The following is a 22,055-nucleotide window of genomic DNA, read 5'->3' as shown; positions in this document are numbered from 1 at the left end:
ACTCAAGCTTTGATCTGCTGAACTATTGTTACATAAATGGATCTCCATGGCTGAGTGTCCTCAAGTGTCTGTTACAACAAATCCTGATAATCTAGCAGTATTGGCTAGTCTGTCATTAACTGTAAAAGCAAGATGATGACCACTTGTAACAAATTGTAGAAATGTTTTGGGAAAGCTGTGTTATTGCCATTTTCTGCCACTGACACCTGTGCAAAATGTTATGGGATGGCATCCCATGTGCAATAATTGTTTTCTTATTCCATTAGCAAATCTTTAATTTGACAAACCTAATTAAAGCTAGAGTTTTTAAGTGAAATAATAGCAAAGCAGTCACCCGGCCTCTTTTTGGTAAAAAGCTGAGGGATGGGCCAGGAGAAATGTAACCACTCTCAAATTCATAGAGCTATGGATGCAAGGATTGACCAGCCATGATATCAACATTATAGTTGTAACCATGTTTTGAGGCTATACAGTTTGTTTACATACATTTACATTGTTCACAAACATATTTTTGGTTCTGATGGGGTACAACAGTTGAACTAAGCTTATAAGCATTTACGTTATATTTTTCAATAATCAATTCGTATATATTTATGTCCAAAAATGTATGTACAACTAGGGATTCTAGCGTTAAACTTTAATGTAGTGCATGTTATGGATAAAAAAATATATAAATAGTTGGTTCGTGATAGACAATGTCGAGGTTATGACATCTTTGATGGAAAAATATCCCTACTTCAAATGTGAAGTCGCACTGGCGCGAGTTGGGACGCACTGCTCGCTCTTTTTGGAAGCGGAGGAGGGGAAGCGGGGACAGAGGACTGTAGGAGGGACGAACACATTCTAGATTGGATCTGGCGGAGCAAGTGACAATATAGCGGAGTCTGGCTTTCGCGTCGGAATTGGAAAATATTGCATCAAATTATACAAACTGTTTTATGTATTTTTATATTTGACATATATTGGTGATACGTAGGCTACTTGTTTAAGGGAAATAAGATTCGCTTTATGTGGGAGACGGACTCAATTACTTTCCTTGAGTTATTGGAAGGCTACGATTACTTTTGCTTGTACCTTGGAGGACTCTGAAAAAAACTGCCACCTTGACATGTATTCCCGTTTTCTAACATGCAACAACACTGTATAAGGTAAGACAAATGTGAATTTAAACTTCATCATCATAGATAAAGACAGGAATGGCCCCTACCGACGGGCTCGGAAAGCTAGTTAAGAAGTTCAGTCCGAAGGTCGCTAGCAAGCAAGTTAGCTTTGCTAGCTAGCTAGCCATGTTATTTTAGCGAACGAAGCAATCGCGAGACTGAAAAGTAGATACTAGCTGAAATGATAGGCTTGCTACATATGGAGCAAGAACTACTAGCTAATGGTATCTTTTCATAACCCAGTTGAAGTTGCATTGCACGTTTGCACCATGCTTTGTAATGTGTGTGTCTTATTTATGGTTATAGTTATCACTCAATTATAAAGTTCTTACAGTTGCATGAACAAAAATGACTAGGTCTACTTCTAAAAACACATTATTGGCAATAAATGATCCATAATCTGAATCATGCATCATGGTATAGTTCTCCATTGGGACCAGTGAATAAAGTTGCACCCCATCACCAGCTACACACTCCAACCTCTCAAAGACACATTCATATTGTGGGACCCCTTGCCAACAATGCAGCAAGCATGAAAAGACTGGCTAATGGCCTGGGGGGGAGGGAAGAGAAAGGGGACATGATCACTGTTATTGGGAATGACAGCTTTACTTACGCCCTGTGCACCTCTTTGGGTGTGTGGTGTACTCAGACTGCCAGGTTATGTAATGTAGCAGGTTATGTTCGCACAAAAAAACAGTGCAGACTGCAGAGCTGTGCTGTGCAGACACCAGTTCATTAGTGTGATCTTGCTGTGCACACTGTGAACTTTCTCAAAACGGTGTATGTTTATATAGCAACATTTTGCTGTACATGAATTTGCGGGCCAGGGTGATCTGAACTGGCCAGAGGAGGAGACGAGGAATATGACGAGTCTTCTCTCTAGCCCAGCTAAATACCATTCATTTGACTATTAGACAGCTCTGCAAGCGTTAAATCAAAATATGTTCGTTATACTCACCAAATATGGAGTTTTGCTGCGCAACTATGGTCATTTACTGCCTTCACGTACTTCAAAAAAGGTGTAAATAAACGTTTTATCAAGTATCTTTTGTGATACTGTACTGCTGCTGTATTAGCCGACCTGTGCGTGGCAGTAATGAGGAGAAGGGTGCAATTCGGGGCGTTCCTGCATGTGGCCATTCCTGCATCTACAGGAATACCTCTTTATACTTCTAGTTGTTCGTTTTTAAGTTAGGACAGGCAGGAGGTGGGGGCGCTCCAGTACAGTAGGTGGCTTTAATGCACAATAACTTTGGATGCCAGCCGCCGATAAACCCCACAGAGAAGGGGTGGGGGCGACAACAGTAGCTAGCTAGCCATACACGGGTAGACAGTGTCCTTCGCCTCCGCCTTTCGGGCACTGTTTTCCCGCAGTTCTGTTAACGACAGCGAGGGCAGGTGTTTGGCAGGCGGGAGCGAAGTACACTGTGTACAGACCAACAAATATTTTTTTCTAACATCATCCACATAAGAGTCACAGCAAAATCACAGCATGGGGCGGCGCGCAATTGGCCCAGCGTCGTCCAGGGTAGGGGAGGGAATGGCCGGCAGGGATGTAGCACAGTTGATAGAGCATGGTGTTTGCAACACCAGGGTTGTGGGTTCGATTCCCACAGGGGGTAGGAAAAAATAATAATGTATGCATTCACTAACTGTAAGTCGCTCTGGATAAGAGCGTCTGCTAAATGACTAAAATGTAAATGTAAAAAATGTATGATCTCTTATACACTATTTTAAGCCCAGCTTTTGGAACTTTTGCTTTCCTGGATATAGCCTCTATATTGTGATTACTACATCCAATGGGTACAGATAAAGCTTTTGAACAAAGTTCAACAGTATTAGTAAAAATGTGATCAATACATGTGGATGATCTTGTTCCTGTAGTGTTTGTAAACACCCTGGTAGGTGGGAGCAAAGGACACTGTTTACTAGTGTCGCTCCCGCTAGCTAGCAAGGAGGACTCCGGTACACAGCAGGCAGGAGGCGGGGGCAACACCGTGTGCTAGCAGGAATGCCCACATGCAGAAACGCCCCAAATTGCGGGCTGCAGGTGCACACTATTGGTAATGAGTGATTTTATTGGCGGTGCTGAAGAGTTGGATTTGGTGCATGCGCACTTGGTCAAAAACAATACATTCTTTCCAGACAAGACACGTTTTTTCGGTTGCTTGTACATTTTTATTTAGACCTTTTTTGGAAGTACATACTGGGCGTGACGGCAATAAATGACAATAATTGCTCAGCGAAACTCCATATTTTGTGAGTAACGAACTTATTTTGACATAACGCTTGTTGAGCTGTTTAATGGGGAAATTAATGGTTGCTAACTGGGCTGAAGAGGGAACTCATCATATTCATCGTCTCTTCCTCTGCCCAGTTACTGGTTCAGGGTGATCGTGAACACATCACAATTTGCGTTATTGTACTTTCATGCACGAGTTCTATCTAATTCTGCTACCGTCTAAGTGCAACAAATATTGGTGAATTGTTTAAAAGCAACATAAACACTCCTAAACTAGGCTACTTCTTGCTCTCATTTCCCTCAACTGTTCTGGTCATTGGGCTGGAAGAGTTTAAGTAGCCTCCAATTCAATTGCATTTGATACATGGTCAAGCATTGAAAATCTTATCACAGAGCCTCAGGGAAAACTGTAAATAACACCAGCTCACGTGTTGAAAAGGCTCTGAAAAAATGTCCATCATCCTCTATGGGCAAGTTGCTCTCTCATGAACCATTTGTCCATAAAGTCCTGGTATGCACTGCAGTCATTAAACCAAATGTTTTCTCATAAATTGCACTGTTTATCAGACTTGTGTTGTTGTTGAGGAGGATGAATAGAGTAGGCTACATTTAATCTCAGATATTTGCTGCTCACCATGAATTATAGTGACAACGATGCGTATTTATGTATGTGAGTGAGATGTTAATTTTGTGGGGAGATTCTTTCGAGTTTTCAGGATATTACTCCCTCCCTCACTGTTTTAGTTTCCTGAGAGGTAAAGGGCAGGGAAATGAATGAAAAACTGATGCTAGGCATGCTGGGCTTTGTGCCAAATTGTTTTTTCTTCCCAGTTTAATATTTTGATTCATTTCCAAATTAATAGACCCATAGCATTGGGGTGAAATTTTGTTGAAGCGTGGTAAAAACCCTGTTGCTGTTCTTTGGGTTGGAGCTTCCTTGTGGTTACACGCTTTCTGACGGCCCTGCTTTGGTTTCTCCTCCATGTGTTCTATAGCCATATGGGCATGTCTGTGTGGTTTGTCCAGTATTGAGTCTGCACTATGATATAGCCTATTAACCTAACTGTTATTCTCCTTTTCTCTGTTCTCAGGTTCTGGACTGCTGGTTCAAGCTGCTACATTCCAGCCTTCTCAGTGCTCTGACCACAGCACCCGTCGGGGCCCTCCAGCACATAAATGGTAGCTCCACATGACTCCAACCCCTTATACACTCTGTATAATAAAATATTTCGCAAATAAAGACAGAGAGAAAGTTGAACAGGAAATTTAAGCAGCAAAATAGATTTTCCATCTCTCAGGCCTCCCTTGACTTGGCATCCGTAACCGGACTGGGAGTTGAGGCAGCTGATTTGAGGCTGTGAGTCCTCCCCTCTACTACTTCACATTCCCTCACCTGTCAGCTGTGTGTTTCTGTGAGAGCGTGAGGACAGTAACTCTGAGGTAGGTTGATGCGGCTGTGCCTTAGCATGGCGCTGTGAGGAAGCTGCTGCCTGGACTCTCGACGGAAGCCAGTGAAGCGCTTACACACTTTGGACCATCATGGGGAAGGAGCAGGACCTACTGCAGGCCGTCAAGAACGGAGACCTGCCCTCCACTCAGAAACTACTGGCCAAGCTGAAAGCCAGCCGAAACAGTGAGTCCTCAAGTTACCCTTAAATCTTAAATCTCAAAGCAAGATTTATTTTAGCACGCAGAAAGGCTGAGGGAGTGTGCAGTGCAATGCATCTCCGTTATGTTTATTTGCCCAAGCTTTGGGATTATAGGCAGATGAGTAAGAAAATTAGATGTGCGCACAGTCAGAAATCTCTTCCTCTGGAGGCAGTAAGGCAATCGGTAACATGCTTAAACAAGCAGTTTGCTTAGTTCTGTCTGCTGCTGCTGATGCCACACCTATCATAACTACTAAGCGTCTCCCAAATCAATAGATCCTGCTAAATGTCTACGCCAGTGATTCTCTAACAGGAGAAGGCTAGTCCAGCCAGCGGAAATCGACAGTTCTCAGTTGTTCAGACATGATGCAAAAGCCAGTGTTTGCTATCTAACTGACTCGATCAACCAGTTTTCTAGGTCTGTTGGTTGACTCAATGAATATTTCAACATTAATAAAAAATTTAACATTTCAGTCATTTAGCAGACTTACAGGAGCAAATAGGGTTAAGTGCTTTGCTCGTCAGGTTTTCCACCTAGTTGGCTTGGGAATTCGAACCAGCGGCCTTTAGTTTGCTGGCCCAACGCTCTTAACCGCTAGGCTACCTGCCGCCCCACACAGTTACGTGTATTTTCTTTCTCATGAAAAAGTGATCAGCTCTGTTATTGGATTATGTGAAAGATAGCCTACCTTTTACAAAGTGGAGTATTGGAGCTAATCCTATTGAATGTAGAGTGATCCTTATGTTCAGTTGAGTGTGTTTGTTCTAGGGAGCTGTGCTGAGAGGAGGTGAGTGCGCTCTACTCTCTACTCTGAGGTTGAGGTTCAGGAACCTGACTACAGAAGATGCTGAGCCGGATTTGCCAGGCCAGCTCCTATCCAGCCCTTCTGATGATGGCTCACTAATGAACTCTCGCTCTCGGGAAACTGAAAGCCTATCCACATTCTCCCTGGGTTTTAATTCACTGGGGGGGTGCTCAGGTGCCTCTTCTTGAGCTATCAAGTCCTCTGATCTTTCTGCTCTCAAAAGCTGTTATCTCCAACTACAATGGTCTATCAACTGCAGATTACCTCACCTTTATCCTTCCACTTTTTCAATCACTAAATTCACCTACTGGCACTGGCATAGTTTACAAACACAAAGACCTTTACTCACACACCCGGGATTACCTTTTCTCTGACAATGAGTGTTGTCGTGTACTCAGAGGCCTATATAATTACTAAAATTACAGTGCTGGACGGCTGTTTAGTTTCTTCACAACCACAATGCCACAAGATGTAAGGTGCAAGACGTTCTGGAGGACTCCTGTATTTAGTTGCTTGTCTCTCTGCTCATTCACTGTAGAGATAGTGTCCGACATTGAGTTCAACATGGCACCACACAGCACAGTGACTGAGAGAACTGAGAGCCCCAGGCCAGAAGGTTGGGCTGCTTTATCATTGTAATAACCTATCACCCTCTGCTATTCTGGACCCTCTTTTGGCTCTAAACAAACATCATGAATTGCTCTGACCCAGAGGGGAGAGATGATGGGATATGAGGGTTGAGGAGGTTGTCAGGGTTATGAGTGGTGTCAGTCTACCCTGTGTTTTTCCTGTGTTTATCAACTTCAGCAGACTATTATATTGTAAGAATGGTGGACATAAGGTGTAATTACACTATAAAGGTCTCTTTGTCTGCCGTGGGGTTATAAACCCTGTCAAGCTTTCATATTAAAGGGCAACTCCACCCCTTTTCAACCTCATTTTCATTTTCTCCAGCGCAATACCAGTGTCAACATACAGCTGCACCATTGAGAGCATCTTGACTGGCTGCATCACTGCTTGGTATGGCAACTGCTTGGCATCCGACCGTAAGGCGCTACAGAGGGTAGTGTGTACGGCCCAGTACATCACTGGGGCCGAGCTCCCTGCCATCCAGGACCTCTATACCAGGCAGTTTCAGAGGAAGGCCCTAACAATTGTCAAAGACTCCAGCCATCCAAGTCATAGACTGTTCTCTCTGCTACCGCATGGCAAGTTGCACCGGAGCTCCAAGTCTGGGACCAAAAGGCTCCTGAACAGCTTCTAACAGCTTCTAACCCCAAGCCATAAAACTGCTGAACAGTTAATCAAATGGCTACCCCTTTTTATTTGCACTGACTCTCTTTATTTGCCCCGGCTCTATGCACACTCACTGGACTCTACCCACACACACACACACACTACACTGAGACTCCAACACACACACACACACACACATAGACTACATACGCTCACACACACAGCACACACACACACACACACACATGCATATTGATGCCACACACACACACACTCACACATAGACACACTTTCACACTCTTCACATACGCTTCTGCTACTCTGTTTATTATATATCCTGATTGCCTAGTCACTTTTACCCCTACCTACATGTACATATTACCTAAATTACTTCAACTACCTCATACCTCTGCACATTGAGTATGTTTACATGCACACTAATAAATCGATATTAAACTGATTATGGCAGATTATGCATTAGTCATGTAAACACCTTACTCTGCTTATCTTAATGACACAGTAAGGTCAAAATCTAAGTAAACATACGCCGATTAAAACACCTGGTTTTCTGAGCAATCTTTCGAATGATTAAGACATGTAAACACATGAATCGGCGTTCCAGCTGTGTATTTGATCTGCACATGTGCTAGCACCAGCCGAGCGAGTATCCCTCTTTAGCATGAGTGAAGTGTGTTCGGAACAACAATGTATGCGTCTTAGAAGCAGTTTTCACATATAAACTGTATGTCCAAACTCTGAAGCAAGTCTGCCGTGGTAGAACATTTATTTTGATTGGTGATTTTCTGCATTTATCAGAGTGCCATCAGGTAGCCTGATTTCAGATGTGTCCATGTAAACAGGATTATTAGGGAAATTGTACTTCTTGCAAAGCATGTAAACGTTTTAATCAAACTATTAATCTCACTATCCACAATAATCTCATTATTGTGTGCATGTAACTGCACTCATTGACTCTGTACCGGTACTCCTTGTATATAGGTTCGTTATTTTATTGTGTTACTATTTCCTTCGAATGTTTTTAGCAAATTTTTCTTACTTTTTAACTCTGCATTGTTGGGAAAGGGGTTGTAAGTAAGCATTTCACTGTAAAGTCTACAACTGTTGTATTCGGCGCATGTGACTGATTTTATTTGAAAATGACGCATTTCTAAGTTTTGTAGAAACAAATATAAAGTTCTATCCGATGGCATCAAAAGTTTAAACATTTTAAAAACTGATTTTCAAACACTGAGATTCGCGGTGACGTGGGGAGCAAGAAAATACCCTCCTTTGGGCTAGAAACTCATTGCAGGTTTTGAAAATCACAGTTTTTCCACCCTTTTAATCCTACCCTGTGACAGAGAAGCATTTTTTAACGACATTTCTAATGGTCTTTTTACCACAGATCATAGAAACGCACTGTTTTCACATACGAAGACACTAGTTTGGTGCTGGAGACAATGAATATGAGTTTGAAAAGTGGTGGAATTGCCCTTTAATACAGGGGATGCCCCTGTGGCCCCTACACATCAGGCTGGGCTGGAGTTGCCTCAGCCAGCTGACAGGCCTGCCGTGCTGCTTGGGTCTGCCCCCAAGTCCCTTAGGGGATTCCTGGAGACTGTCGGATTACCCCCTCCCTTTGTTCTGCCTCTCGCCCATCCCAATTTATCACCTTATACGTTACGTGTGGCTCAGCTATTGTTATGAGCTCCAACCCAGACCATTTATGGGGTTGGGGACAATCATTAACCCCCGCCATCAGGTTTCCACAAACAAACACACATCACACAACCGTTTCTCTGACATCTGGTACCTCAGGTCTCTGCCTCACCCAATCCACTCCCTCCCATATGGTGCTCAGCCAGATTAAGGGGAATTATGGGTCGAGCTGGGAAGAGAAAGAGGGGTCCAACGTAGCGGGGCTTCCTCTTCTCTCTCCTACATGGCAGAGTCAGCCAAACTAAACCCTTAACAGGCCCCCGGTGAGCCAGCAACAGCGCGGTGTGAGTTCACTAAGTCCAACGTCTCACGGTCAAAGAGTCTCAGGAACGGTGGGATGTAGCCAGGTCTGTTGGCTCAGAGACACACGTTCTGACTCTGACCTCTTTCTCTCACTGTGGCCACAACAGATGGAGAGACCCAGCTTGGATTGTTTTAGGAATTAGTTTGAAGAGGTTAAGTGTGTGATAATATAGACTAAATCCATGTGGTAATCCTGTATATCTGTGTTTTATTACAGCCCCTAGACATCAGATACCACAAATCCCTTTGTTTTTTAGTTGCGTTGGTTTCACCCCCCTTTCTCTGGATTTGACTTTGTTCAGAGCTGCCGCAATTAAAACTTTAAAACGCTTTGTCTGAGATTGACAGATGGTATATTGGAATTTGGGACCACTTAGATTGACAGAGGATCGAATGTATGTATACTGCAGGGAGCTACTAATTTGTCCTCTATTAGGAGGTCCATATTTAAAACTGATGTTGGGTTCCATCATGGCTTTGTATAAGCCATCTTTACCTCCAGCCTCTATTTAAAAGGACTTATTTAGTCCAACATATTCAAGCTGATAAGGTTTCATTTGTGTTTTTATGGCCAGAAATATTTCACAGCTTGTTGCCCAATTAGACCTATAAAGCTTGGGGAATTGGTTTGATCTTAGATTTGCATCCATGCAAACCCCCAGGAATTGGGAGTGAAGCCCCCCTGGCGTATAACATCGCCGTCTGTCTTTTTTAAAACATAAGTGTGCTACACACTGCATTATTACTGACCAAAAGGAGCGATGTTCTTTATTGAAGACCATCAATGTCCCATTATTGGAGTCTCGTAAAACTGTTGGGCCACAATGAAAGGCAGAGCCGTTAAGAGAGCCCAAACAAAACGTCCAGCGCGGCGCTGGTGTCTGTGGTGATTCTCCAGGAGGGAGCAGCTGTCAGGCTCCCCAGGCCAGGGAGAGGCTTCTAAAGAGGCCACTGTGACTGTCTATCGGCCGCCAGGCTGCTCGCCCATACTGCAGCCATGGTTTATTCATGAGTTTGTGTTCAAACAGAGCCAGCCCACCCAAACACCCAATCCAGTCCCTTCATTCCACTTACTTAGGCCTTCTCCTGCTTCCTTCTTATTCCTGCCTCTAGCTAGCACATCTGGGCCATCATGGCACAGACAGGCACACCTCCTCCTTCCCTCCACTACAGAGGCATCACAGTGTTGAACTATTGAACTAACTATAATTCTGGGAAAAGCTCCATCCATTTACAGTCATTGCCAATATAGCACTTCTTGCTACTGGCAAAAAGGAATGAGCTAGAGTTCACTTTATCTGAATATTGTACAAGTTTTTCTAGTTTCCATCCCAACATACTAGACATTTTGCATATAGACTTGACCTTGTTTCATGCAAACACAGCATATTGTTTGCTCAGTCATCTGCTAGTTGTTTTTGGTTGAAGTTTAAAAGAATTGTATGGGTTTTACAGTGGGGGAAAAAAGTATTTAGTCAGCCACCAATTGTGCAAGTTCTCCCACTTAAAAAGATGAGAGAGGCCTGTAATTTTCATCATAGGTACACGTCAACTATGACAGACAAATTGAGAAAAAAAATCCAGAAAATCACATTGTAGGATTTTTAATGAATTTATTTGCAAATTATGGTGGAAAATAAGGATTTGGTCACCTACAAACAAGCAAGATTTCTGGCTCTCACAGACCTGTAACTTCTTCTTTAAGAGGCTCCTCTGTCCTCCACTCGTTACCTGTATTAATGGCACCTGTTTGAAGTTGTTATCAGTATAAAAGACACCTGTCCACAACCTCAAACAGTCACACTCCAAACTCCACTATGGCCAAGACCAAAGAGCTGTCAAAGGACACCAGAAACAAAATTGTAGACCTGCACCAGGCTGGGAAGACTGAATCTGCAATAGGTAAGCAGCTTGGTTTGAAGAAATCAACTGTGGGAGCAATTATTAGGAAATGGAAGACATACAAGACCACTGATAATCTCCCTCGATCTGGGGCTGCAAGATCTCAACCCGTGGGGTCAAAATGATCACAAGAACGGTGAGCAAAAATCCCAGAACCACACAGGGGGACCTAGTGAATGACCTGCAGAGAGCTGGGACCAAAGTAACAAAGCCTACCATCAGTAACACACTACGCCGCCAGGGACTCAAATCCTGCAGTGCCAGACGTGTCCCCCTGCTTAAGCCAGTACATGTCCAGGCCCGTCTGAAGTTTGCTAAAGTGCATTTGGATGATCCAAAAGAGGATTGGGAGAATGTCATATGGTCAGATGAAACCAAACCAACTTGTCGTGTTTGGAGGACAAAGAATGCTGAGTTGCATCCAAAGAACACCATACCTACTGTGAAGCATGGGGGTGGAAACATCATGCTTTGGGGCTGTTTTTCTGCAAAGGGACCAGGACGACTGATCCGTGGAAAGGAAAGAATGAATGGGGCCATGTATCGTGAGATTTTGAGTGAAAACCTCCTTCCATCAGCAAGGGCATTGAAGATGAAACGTGGCTGGGTCTTTCAGCATGACAATGATCCCAAACACACCGCCCGGGCAACGAAGGAGTGGCTTCGTAAGAAGCATTTCAAGGTCCTGGAGTGGCCTAGCCAGTCTCCAGATCTCAACCCCATAGAAAATCTTTGGAGGGAGTTGAAAGTCCGTGTTGCCCAGCGACAGCCCCAAAACATCACTGCTCTAGAGGAGATCTGCATGGAGGAATGGGCCAAAATACCAGCAACAGTGTGTGAAAATCTTGTGAAGACTTACAGAAAACGTTTGACCTGTGTCATTGCCAACAAAGGGTATATAACAAAGTATTGAGAAACTTTTGTTATTGACCAAATACTTATTTTCCACCATAATTTGCAAATAAATTCATAAAAAATCCTACAATGTGATTTTCTGGAGAAAAAAAATCTCATTTTGTCTGTCATAGTTGACGTGTACCTATGATGACAATTACAGGCCTCTCTCATCTTTTTAAGTGGGAGAACTTGTACAATTGGTGGCTGACTAAATAAGTTTTTTCCCCCACTGTACTTCACCATTGCACCGTCCTCTCCCATGCCACAATACCTCAAGTACAGCACAGGATAATGAGAAGGACATTTCCACTTTATTTTCAGACTGGGCATATTGATGGGAAAGTGTTAAAACCTTTTAGACAGAATGTGAAATTCTGTCTCTGTACTGAAGCCGGTGGTGTTTGCCCGTCAACTCTACCGTTGGTGTGCTAAATGTTTAATTGGCTCGCTAAACAGACAGGACCCATAGACCTTGTAAAGGAGGTCAGTTAGCCTATGCCTCAGAAGAGGAAGAAGCACTGGTCTGTGTTGGAATGAGGCCCTTTGGGACCTCTAGCTGTCAGGGGTTTTGTGTCTTGTCTCTGACGCAAGTGGAAATAGAAGAAACACAGAGTTAATGGGAAAAGCAAAGGTTATTGTTATCAGAGCGGTCTACCTTTGACCCTTTGTCAAGTGTTCTGTACTCGGTTGTATCACAGACAAGCCATCCAACGTTTATGAATGCATTTCTTAGTTTTACTCATCTAAGACAAGATTAATCTATGAACACAACCTCAAGGATATCTCTTGCCTTGGACATTTGGGAACTGTTGAACTTTATGTTTCATGTCACTTTTTAACCATCCTTTAATATTTGTTGATGAGTGTCAAATTTACTGGAATTAAAAGGGTGGGGGTCTTCCAAAACCACCCGCTAGAGCACATACCAATGTCAATGATGCAACAAGCGTTGGAATGCACTACCATATTTACAAAGAAGTTGAATGACATTGCCCTCTTTTGTATGTTAGTGCATGCATGTGCTTGTAAGAATGTGTATAATCTGGGGGGGTTTGGAAGTGTATGTCTTTGTGTATTATGTCATCTTCTTTCAGCAGACTGGGCTCTCTTGTTTGTTGCTTCTCTCTTTGCCATTCTGTTCCCACATCATCATGTCAGACGTACAGCTTTCACAATGTCCAGTCATTGCCTGACTGAACAACCATAAGATTTTAAGATATGACTGATTGTTCACCTCATTTGAAAAAGTATTACATCTTAATCTTTATACAGTCAAGATTAGAATTACCCAAAACAAGGGATTTTGGATGTCACGTCATGGTATTTCCACAACATAGAAACGTAGGCTTACATGCACATAACTGTACCTCTTATGGCTCAAGGCTGACTTTACACATTCGCATTTTGACACGTGTGTAATAGTGGAAAGCTGCTATTCTGAGCGTAGAGGTTTTCCGAAAGGCACCAGTGCGGAGCTTTCAAAGCACTTCCTGTTGAGGGCCTTAATGACTAAGCCTTCATGCAGGATGTGACTGGAGCATAGGCCCAGGTGAACACTGGCACTCTGAACTGGAAAAAACTGTACATTAAGATGCAGTTTCACGCTGACAGAAAGCTAAGGTACAAAACGGGCAACAGAACAGTATGACTTATGACTCCCAGCTGTGGACTGCTTGGTCTTATCAAGGTTTTGGTTATTTTCCCCAAATCCCTCCCGCTCTCTGTGCCAACCATTGTCCAAGACACGTCATAGCAGCACAGTGTATTTGAATGCAGAAAAAGAATAGGAGGAATGATGTCATGTTGTTGGAATGTGTACCCCACAAGGATACCGCCGATCTGTTTCTGGAACTGGAATCCGACTCCTCTTGGTGCAATTACAGTTCGACTTAACCCCAAAACTGAGATGAAAGTTTTGGTATAGAGGACAAAGAGAAGGGTAAGAGGCCTCAGAACTTTCCAATAGAACTGATACTATTCTGCCCTCCAGGAGTCTGAGGCGACTTCAAACAGGAGAGAAAAGTCTAGTTTTTGTCATGGAGATGAGGAAATGTGGTCTCTGCTACGGTGCTGATAGCGAAGGGGAGAGGAGCGGAGCTGTCGGAAGCTAAAGGGAAAGTTGGCTGGGAACTCTCCCTGGGCTGTTAATCTGTCACCTTATCTCCATTACTGTAAGTGGAGGCCTGATGCACCGCACCCACACTGACCACAAACGGACATGGTCAGTCACATGCTTACTCTGTCAGGAGGAGAGGGGAGTTAGTACTGGGGAAGTAAGTAGATGAAAGTTTGGCGCCGCTGGAGAGTAGAAGTCCATTATGAACAAAGGATGGGGTGTGGAGTTTCCTCTTATCCTGTGACCAAAAGGTGTGGAGTGTTCTGGTGCGTCTGTTTGGCTTAAAGAGGAAGAGGCATGAACTCACACACACACTCATATTTGCTATCCTCCACCCCTCAAGCCAAAAACAATGAAATGTTTGTTTTCTTTTTTTACCCAAGGAACATTCTCCACACTGGGAAAAAGTATCTCATTAAGGGCTTGGTTCTCTGTGTGTGCAGTCAGTTACCACAGGGGTGCAGGTTTAAATGCATACCTCCATGGCAAGCTCTTCCATGAGGACCCTAGAGTCTGCCACTACATCGTCAACTGGCCATTAGGCCTCCCATTAGGGCCTGCCCTCCAATCAGCTATATTCATTAGGGCCTGGTCTCTGGGCCTTCCGTTTCTGTCACACAGACCAGAGTGACACACAGAGGTGACGTGTCCCGTTTAGCATTCCTGCAGGTCAGTGTGAATTAGGCCCTGTCAGCAGCTTCCAGCTGGATCAACACAGAGCTACTATCCTCTCTCTCTCTCTCTCTTTCTTTCTCTCTCTCTTTCTCTTTCTTCATTAGCCTCTGCTGACTCTGGCCCCATGACAAACAGCAACCAAAAACACTCCAGCCCACTCCGTGTGTCATCATTCGTCGGTATGGTCACACCGTGTGTCATCCTATTATAGATTAGGTTTTCATCTATCCAGAAAATAACAGAAAAGGGATCCATGTTGATGTTTTCATCTGTTTCGTGTTCACTTCAAGCCAACGGCATGTCTTTTGGTGTTTCAAAGGGACACAAAGAAGACATTTTACATTTTAGTCATTTAGCAGACGCTCTTATCCAGAGCGACTTACAGTTAGTGAGTGCATACATTTTTTTTTTTTCATACAAAGTGGTGTTAGTGTAAACTTCTGCATGGATCATATGCAAACATCACTGTTAATTTCCTCTCAGATCTTGTGATGCTGGTGTCATTGCACCTGCCTCTTCATTAGCCCCACCCACCAGCCCATATGGGTCTGTATGGAAGAACCCCCTATCAGGACGATTATGTCACCCTGCTGTCCTTCTTTTATATGAATGTGTGTCTCTTTCTTTAATAAAATCTGCCGTATGTGTCACACCCCCGAGACCCATTCTCTGTGGGTGCCCAGCTGGGTGGATGCACAATACAACTCACGCAGGTCATTTGCATGCATGGCGCTCCATTGTGTCGGCTGTCTAATGGGCCTCAACAGGGAGACCGATCAGGAACCTTATCTCCTCTCATAGGCTTGCTTTGCATCCCGCTCCCACAGCCAGGCCCCCACCTGGGTTTCCAGGAAGGCTCTGTCTGACCTGGGAACAAATGACTGAGTGCGTGATTGTTAGCTCAATTAGTACCTTGTCTCCAAAAAGCTATTTTCTTAAACTATTTTGTAGTGTTTGTGTGCGATCCTCGAGCAAATAGACTAATGACTTGGAAACAGAGAATTCTCTGGAAAAGAGAATTGGATGAACAATTTGGGTTAGAGCAATAGCTGCACCCATTAGACAAAGAATTTTGACCTCTCTTTTGGGATAGTGCTCAATAGGAACTCAGTTCAGCGTTTAGTCTCAGGGTCATTGTGAGGTTAGGGGCATATTACAGTCTTGGTGGGTTGGTGGAGCTCCCCGCATGGCAGCAGTGGGTATATGATATAATCACAGTGGTGAGTCAGTATCTGTGTCCATGGCTCTTCTCCAGGCACTGCTCCAGCACTGGGGCTTAGGCCTACAGTTTGGGACCCGGAGATGCAATCTCCGCTCTGCGTCCGGTGCGGATAATGCCACAGCACAGTGCAGCAGGTCCAGAGTGAAGCCATGGGATTATCTCCCAAGGTGATGCAGCGGTTTCACCCTGCTACACCAGATGTGTTGTAGCTGCTAGTCCTGTTGGTGTACATTAGGGCTGACCCCATTTAGTCGACTGGTCGATTGTTTGGTCGATAGGCTGTTGGTCGACCGAGATTTATTTTAGTCAAGCAGTAGAAAATAATAATAATTTAATGGTGTACAAGACACCTGTCTGATTCGCACCTGTCTGCGTGGACTAATCCATTGTGGAGGCCGTGGGGATGGCACAGTCCATCAGTCTAAGACGTGCTACTGGAATTGTATATGTTTATATTACGTAAGAACAATGGCGCAACACTAATAAAAAAACATTTATTTTATATCAAATGCACTTTCTTCCTCGTTGGATAGCGGTCGCTGTCCGCGGTTATGAAACATCAGTGCGCTGTTGAATTGGCACCTTTTTCTAGACCATGTTGCTATGTGCATAATAGCTCAATTAACCAGCATATTGGTGTTGAGAACAATGCAGCGGAGGCAGCAGCGGAGTTAGGAGACGAGAAAACAGCACTTGCCTTAATTGTCTAAGAAAAATGAGGAGAGCAGATACGCCAACTTAATTAGGTCTATAATCAATAGCCTAATTGTTAAATGTGCCTGACTTTATAAATCATCCATATATATCTACAGAAATAAGACAGATCCTGCTTCTGTTTGAGTGTTTGTTTAATAGCCTACTGATTCCGTGAGCACCAAGCCGCACGCAACCACAACATGTCAGATAAACTATTTCACAAATTCGGCTGTATTTCATCTTTGCCATGCTGTAATTAACGCTTTACACTTTTTTCCCGTTAGAACAGCCTCTCTGGTATTACTTATCATTTATTTAGTGTTGTTTACACGCTTTCAAATTGTCCGAAAAGTTATGTGTTGTCACAAACGTTGAGAGACGGGTCGGACCAAGGTGCAGCGTGAAAAGCGTACATGTTTATTCACCCAATAAACATACAAACCAAAACAAGAAACAACGTAACGTGAAGTCCAAAGGGCTATACACACACCAGCCTAACAGGAACAAGATCCCACAACTAAGGTAGGCAAACAGGCTACTTAAGTATGATCCCCAATCAGAGACAACGAGCGACAGCTGTCTCTGATTGGGAATCACACCCGGCCAAACATAGAAACACAACCTAGAACTGCAACATAGAAATAGACTAACTAGAACATAAACATAGAATATATAACATAGAATTCCACACCCTGACTCAACAAACAAGAGTTCCATAGGTCAGGGCGTGACGTGTATAGTAGTAATAATAATAATAATAATAACCCTCCTTTTCTTGATCTCCTTCTTATTGTTATTATTACTATTATTATTATTAGCATCATTATAATAATAAGTAATGTCATTATCATTAGTAGGCTTAGTATAGCAGCCTTGTATAACCACCATTGAGCTGTAGGCCAAAGAGTGCATCTTGTTTAGTCTTAATACCATAACTTACTTAGGCCTATATTTCAATACTTATATAGGCTACTGTATCAATCAATCATTCATTCATTCGTCATCACACAGCACATGAGTCATTCATGATTTGAAATGCAATCAAGTATTTTCATTTTTAAATAAAATAAATTAGCTTAAACAATAAATAAACCGTTCCATTTCTGAAATTGCATTCACGAATGAATGCGACTGTTTTTAGTCTTTGCTGTAATAAAGGCTTTACAAAAGAACATTACAACAGACTCTCTGGTACGGTTATAATGTATTTAGTGTTGTTTACATTGTTCCAAACGGTCCGTAAAATTATATTGTAATCTAATAGCACCTGCTTGGTACACATAATATGCACGCAGTGCTTGCTCCTTACCTTCTTTTTCTTGATCTCCAGTATTTTCCACAACTAGTCAAATTTATTCCACACATCCGACATCCCCTTTACCTCCTGAGCAACCAGTAAACAAGCCTTGTGTAGGTCTACAATCTTGTCCCTGACATCCTTGGAGAGCTCTTTGGTCTTGGCCATGGTGGAGAGTTTGGAATCTGATTGATTGATTGCTTCTGTGGACAGGTGTCTTTTATACAGGTAACAAGCTGAGATTAGGAGCACTCCCTTTAAGAGACACCTGGGAGCCAGAAATCTTTCTGATTGAGAGGGGGTCAAATACTTATTTCCCTCATTAAAATGCAAATCAATTTATAACATTTTTTACATGCGTTTTTCTGGATTTATTTGTTGTTATTCTGTCTCTCACTGTTCAAATAAACCTACCATTAAAATTATAGACTGATCATTTCTTTGTCAGTGGGCAAACGTACAAAATCAGCAGGGGATCAAATACTTTTTTCCCTCACTGTACATATTGAAACACTGTACGTACATTTTAGGCCTAGTACTTCAAAAGAACGGCATGGATGTAGAAGCTGGATTTTTGTCCATTGTTCTTCTCTCAGTGCACCAATGTACTGTAATGTGATTCAGCTGATGCTGTATGATGGTTTACTCATAGGGAGTCAAAGGGACACCATTTGCCAGTGAACCCTGGGGAGCTCCATCACCTGTGAACCCTGGGGAGCCCCATCACCTGTGAACCCTGGGGAGCCCCATCACCTGTGAACCCTGGGGAGCCCCATCACCTGTGAACCCTGGGGAGCCCCATCACCTGTGAACCCTGGGGAGCCCCATCACCTGTGAACCCTGGGGAGCCCCATCACCTGTGAACCCTGGGGAGCCCCATCACCTGTGAACCCTGGGGAGCCCCATCACCTTTGCAGTGTTGACATTACATATGATAATACAGAGCTTGTGTCCCTCCCAGCTATGACTGGTATGTCCTTATGATTAAAGATAAGAAAATCCCTTCAATGTACAAGTCTACCCTGTTTCTAATGTTTGCTGTCCCTCAAAATAGTCTCAAGTGCATTAACTATTTTGGCCTAATGAATTGGCCAAGGTGCAGAGACATGCAGTTGGGACAGATGTTTCCCTTTTCATGGCATTTTGGGTTAACCCTCTGGTGATCCTTTTAAGACAAAATAGGATGTGGCAAGGAAATTACCACTCTTTCTATTTCGGTCTGGACGATCAATCTCTTGTTGGTTTTCTTCACAGGACGTTGGGTCCCGTTTTTGTTGTATTTATTTGTATAGTAGAATGCAGCCTGATTTGTGTATCTTTTGAGATTGATCCTTCCTTTCATGAAATGACACTTCATCAGATGAAAGTCTCTGACAGATGGGAATAAGCTTGAACTGCTGCATTTGGGTAGAAAATAAACCCAGTGATTGAATCCTCAAACTGAGCCTTCTTAGGTTTGCCTTGAGATGAACTATGATGTATGTGTTTTCTTAACTGCCTGCCCTCCTTACACTGTTCAGCTTTACCTATCAAATTATAGCTGTACTGGTAGTCCTTTGCACGCATATAATTAAAGCACTTTTCTGTTCGTTTGTCATGAAACAGCAGGGATGTTTTTCTCTGCTCTCTGTGCCAAGGAAAACACTCCCTCTTTCATTTCCCTTTGCTTTTCTCTCCTCGTTCCTCCTCTGTCAGTTAAACCAAACACGTCTTTGGAGCGTTCTTGTCATGTAACTGACTTTTGCAAATGCACCAATGACTTATTTTTCTTTGCATTTGAATCCTGATCACAAAAGAAGTGCCAGGCCAGTGTTTAGGATGCCTGACGACTCTAACTGAATGACTCTGCTCCCATACGGTTGCTACATACTTCAGTCTGAGTCTGCCATCGTTGAAGTCGTTTGTGGTGACATCAAAATGAGTGTGTTGTACAAAACAAAAGTCATCGGTGATTGGATCATCTCTAATCAATCAGCGTATCAAAGCCAATGACGCATTTTCAAAACGCTGCTTTACCCACGTGTTCTGGCTCTGGCCCAAACTTCTTCTCATCCTCAATGATATCGTGCCGCAAAGACTGTCATTCAATTCAAATGGGACAGCAGCATTGTCTATAATTTACAACATCTTTATGGATCACTAGTCTCACAAATAACCTAATCATGCATTGTGAACCATGCTTTGATTCATCCCCCAGTTCAGTTCACATCCTTCCTCTGGCGCTCCACTGGAAATAGCTAGAGATGCACCATGATCATCAGCCCAGTGCAGTAGAGCGCTCTGTCAGTAAACTGCTCTGTGTCTTCTCATGCTTGAAAGGAGCGTCCAAATCCCTACACTAAACATGAAATGCCTTTTAGCCTTATATAAACTGAAGTTCTTATCCCCAAAAAGTCTACTGCTAGAATGTAATGCCAATGGTGAGACGGGGTACATAAGCAGGAAACGGCAATAAATGCATTATTGAGTAAACAATAAATGTAGTGATACACATCAAATAACCAGTATTACTGAGAAAGGCCGCGCCACAATGTCTGTACTGCTGGGCGTTTAGATGTGTATCAATACATGTATAGCGTGCTGGTTTTGCTTGTGTACCACTACCACTCTGTCTCTTCAACATGGTTAAAAGAGGGCTCTCTTCTAACTGAGCCACTCTTAATTTGGCATTTTCAAGTCCAGTAAATCCAGGTCTGGTGTTCTGTAATGAAATGGGACATACTGTATCTGTATTGAAACTACTGCTCCCCGTTTAAAATCACATTCCGCTTTACATGAGGACATTTCAAGCATGAGATAAAGGGATTATTCATGGTAGGTCTTGGACAGGAAATTTCAATTTCATATGAAACAAGGAAATGGGTTCTTTCAGTTTTCCCAAACTACAGGGACCGTAAGAACCAATTTTATGACTTTTGTTCTAGGCCCAATTCATAAAGCACAATGTTGTTTGTTCTCTGTTTGAAAGTGTTCCCTATCTTGATGTTCCATATTTTCATCTGGATTGGAAAATGAAGGCTTTCCTCTGTTATCATTAAGTCTATTTAGTGTGCAATTTTTTCCTCAGTGTGGACCCTCCGGGTGACTACTGTACCTCAATCTATCACACCGTGTTAGTGGAAATGGGTCGTTTTCCCCGTGTTTCCTCCCTCAACTAAGACAACAATGTTATTAGTACTAATCCTCCTAACCTCTGTCTGTTCTCACCACTGGACCTGTGACCAGTAAGAAAGTCAAACACAAACACGTTCAAGACCCCGTAGACCAGGGGTGTCGAACGTCCGGCCCGCGGGCCGGATCAGGCCCGCAAACGGGTTTAATCCGGCCCGCGAGATGATTTTGTAAAGTATAAAAATGAGCTGCAATTTTTCAATAAAAGAAACTGCTGTTCCAATTGTGTCCACTGGATGGCGAAATAGCAATTGTGTTAAGCAAGCAAACTGTTTATACCGGGGCAGAGCAAATAGGTCAAGCAAGTGCAGCCAGTCCGGATGAGCTACTTTGTTTTGCCCGCGATATTTATTACGGCTTCTACTTTTAACATTATGTTCTTTGGCACCCTCATTGCCCCAATATGTCTCTGTCAAAAAAGAGAAAAGTGGACGCAGAGTGCAGAGTGTTCCAAGAAAAATTGTCATCCTTCTATTTATTCACGGAATTGAATGGGAAAGCTGTATGTTTGGTGTGTTCACAGCATGTTGCAGTGCTGAAAGAATATAACCTTCGTCGCCACTATGTGAGTCTTCATGCCGACAAATATGACAACTTTCAAGGACAGCGGAGAAGAGAGAAGGTGAATGAACTGTTGGTGGGTCTGAAGAAGCAGCAGTCTGTGTTTACTCACAGCCGAGACATCAGTGACGCTGCAGTGAAAGCTAGCTACCTCATTGCTAATGAAATCGCAGTGGCTTCAAAACCATTTAGTGAGGGTGAATTTGTAAAAACATGCATGATGAAGGCAGCAGAGATTGAGGCTTTTGCAAATATCAGCCTGACAAGAAACACAGTTGCAGACAGGATTTCCGATCTTTCAGTGGATTTGGACAGCAAGTTGAAGCAAAAAGTAAAGTCATTTATTGCGTTTTCGGTTGCAATTGATGAAAGCACGGACATTACAGATGTTGCACAACTG

General features: G+C 43.1%; 1 protein-coding gene across 1 annotated transcript in view; it reads left to right on the top strand.

Annotated features, from left to right (window-relative positions):
- The first annotated feature begins 866 nt into the window (after nucleotides 1-866).
- The window catches only part of caskin2 (CASK interacting protein 2), an 80,729-nt gene continuing 59,540 nt past the window's right edge, over nucleotides 867-22,055 (top strand). Inside the window, exons 1-2 of the mRNA XM_084146576.1 lie at nucleotides 867-1,148; nucleotides 4,497-5,038. Coding sequence (XP_084002702.1) covers nucleotides 4,945-5,038 — 94 coding nt within the window. The 5' untranslated portion in view covers nucleotides 867-1,148; nucleotides 4,497-4,944. The remainder of the gene's footprint in view (nucleotides 1,149-4,496; nucleotides 5,039-22,055) is intronic.

The sequence above is a fragment of the Coregonus lavaretus genome (assembly GCF_964263955.1).
Source record: "Coregonus lavaretus genome assembly, chromosome: 2".
NCBI classification, from domain to species: Eukaryota; Metazoa; Chordata; class Actinopteri; order Salmoniformes; family Salmonidae; genus Coregonus; species Coregonus lavaretus.
This window is presented reverse-complemented; position numbering and strand designations above follow the sequence as displayed.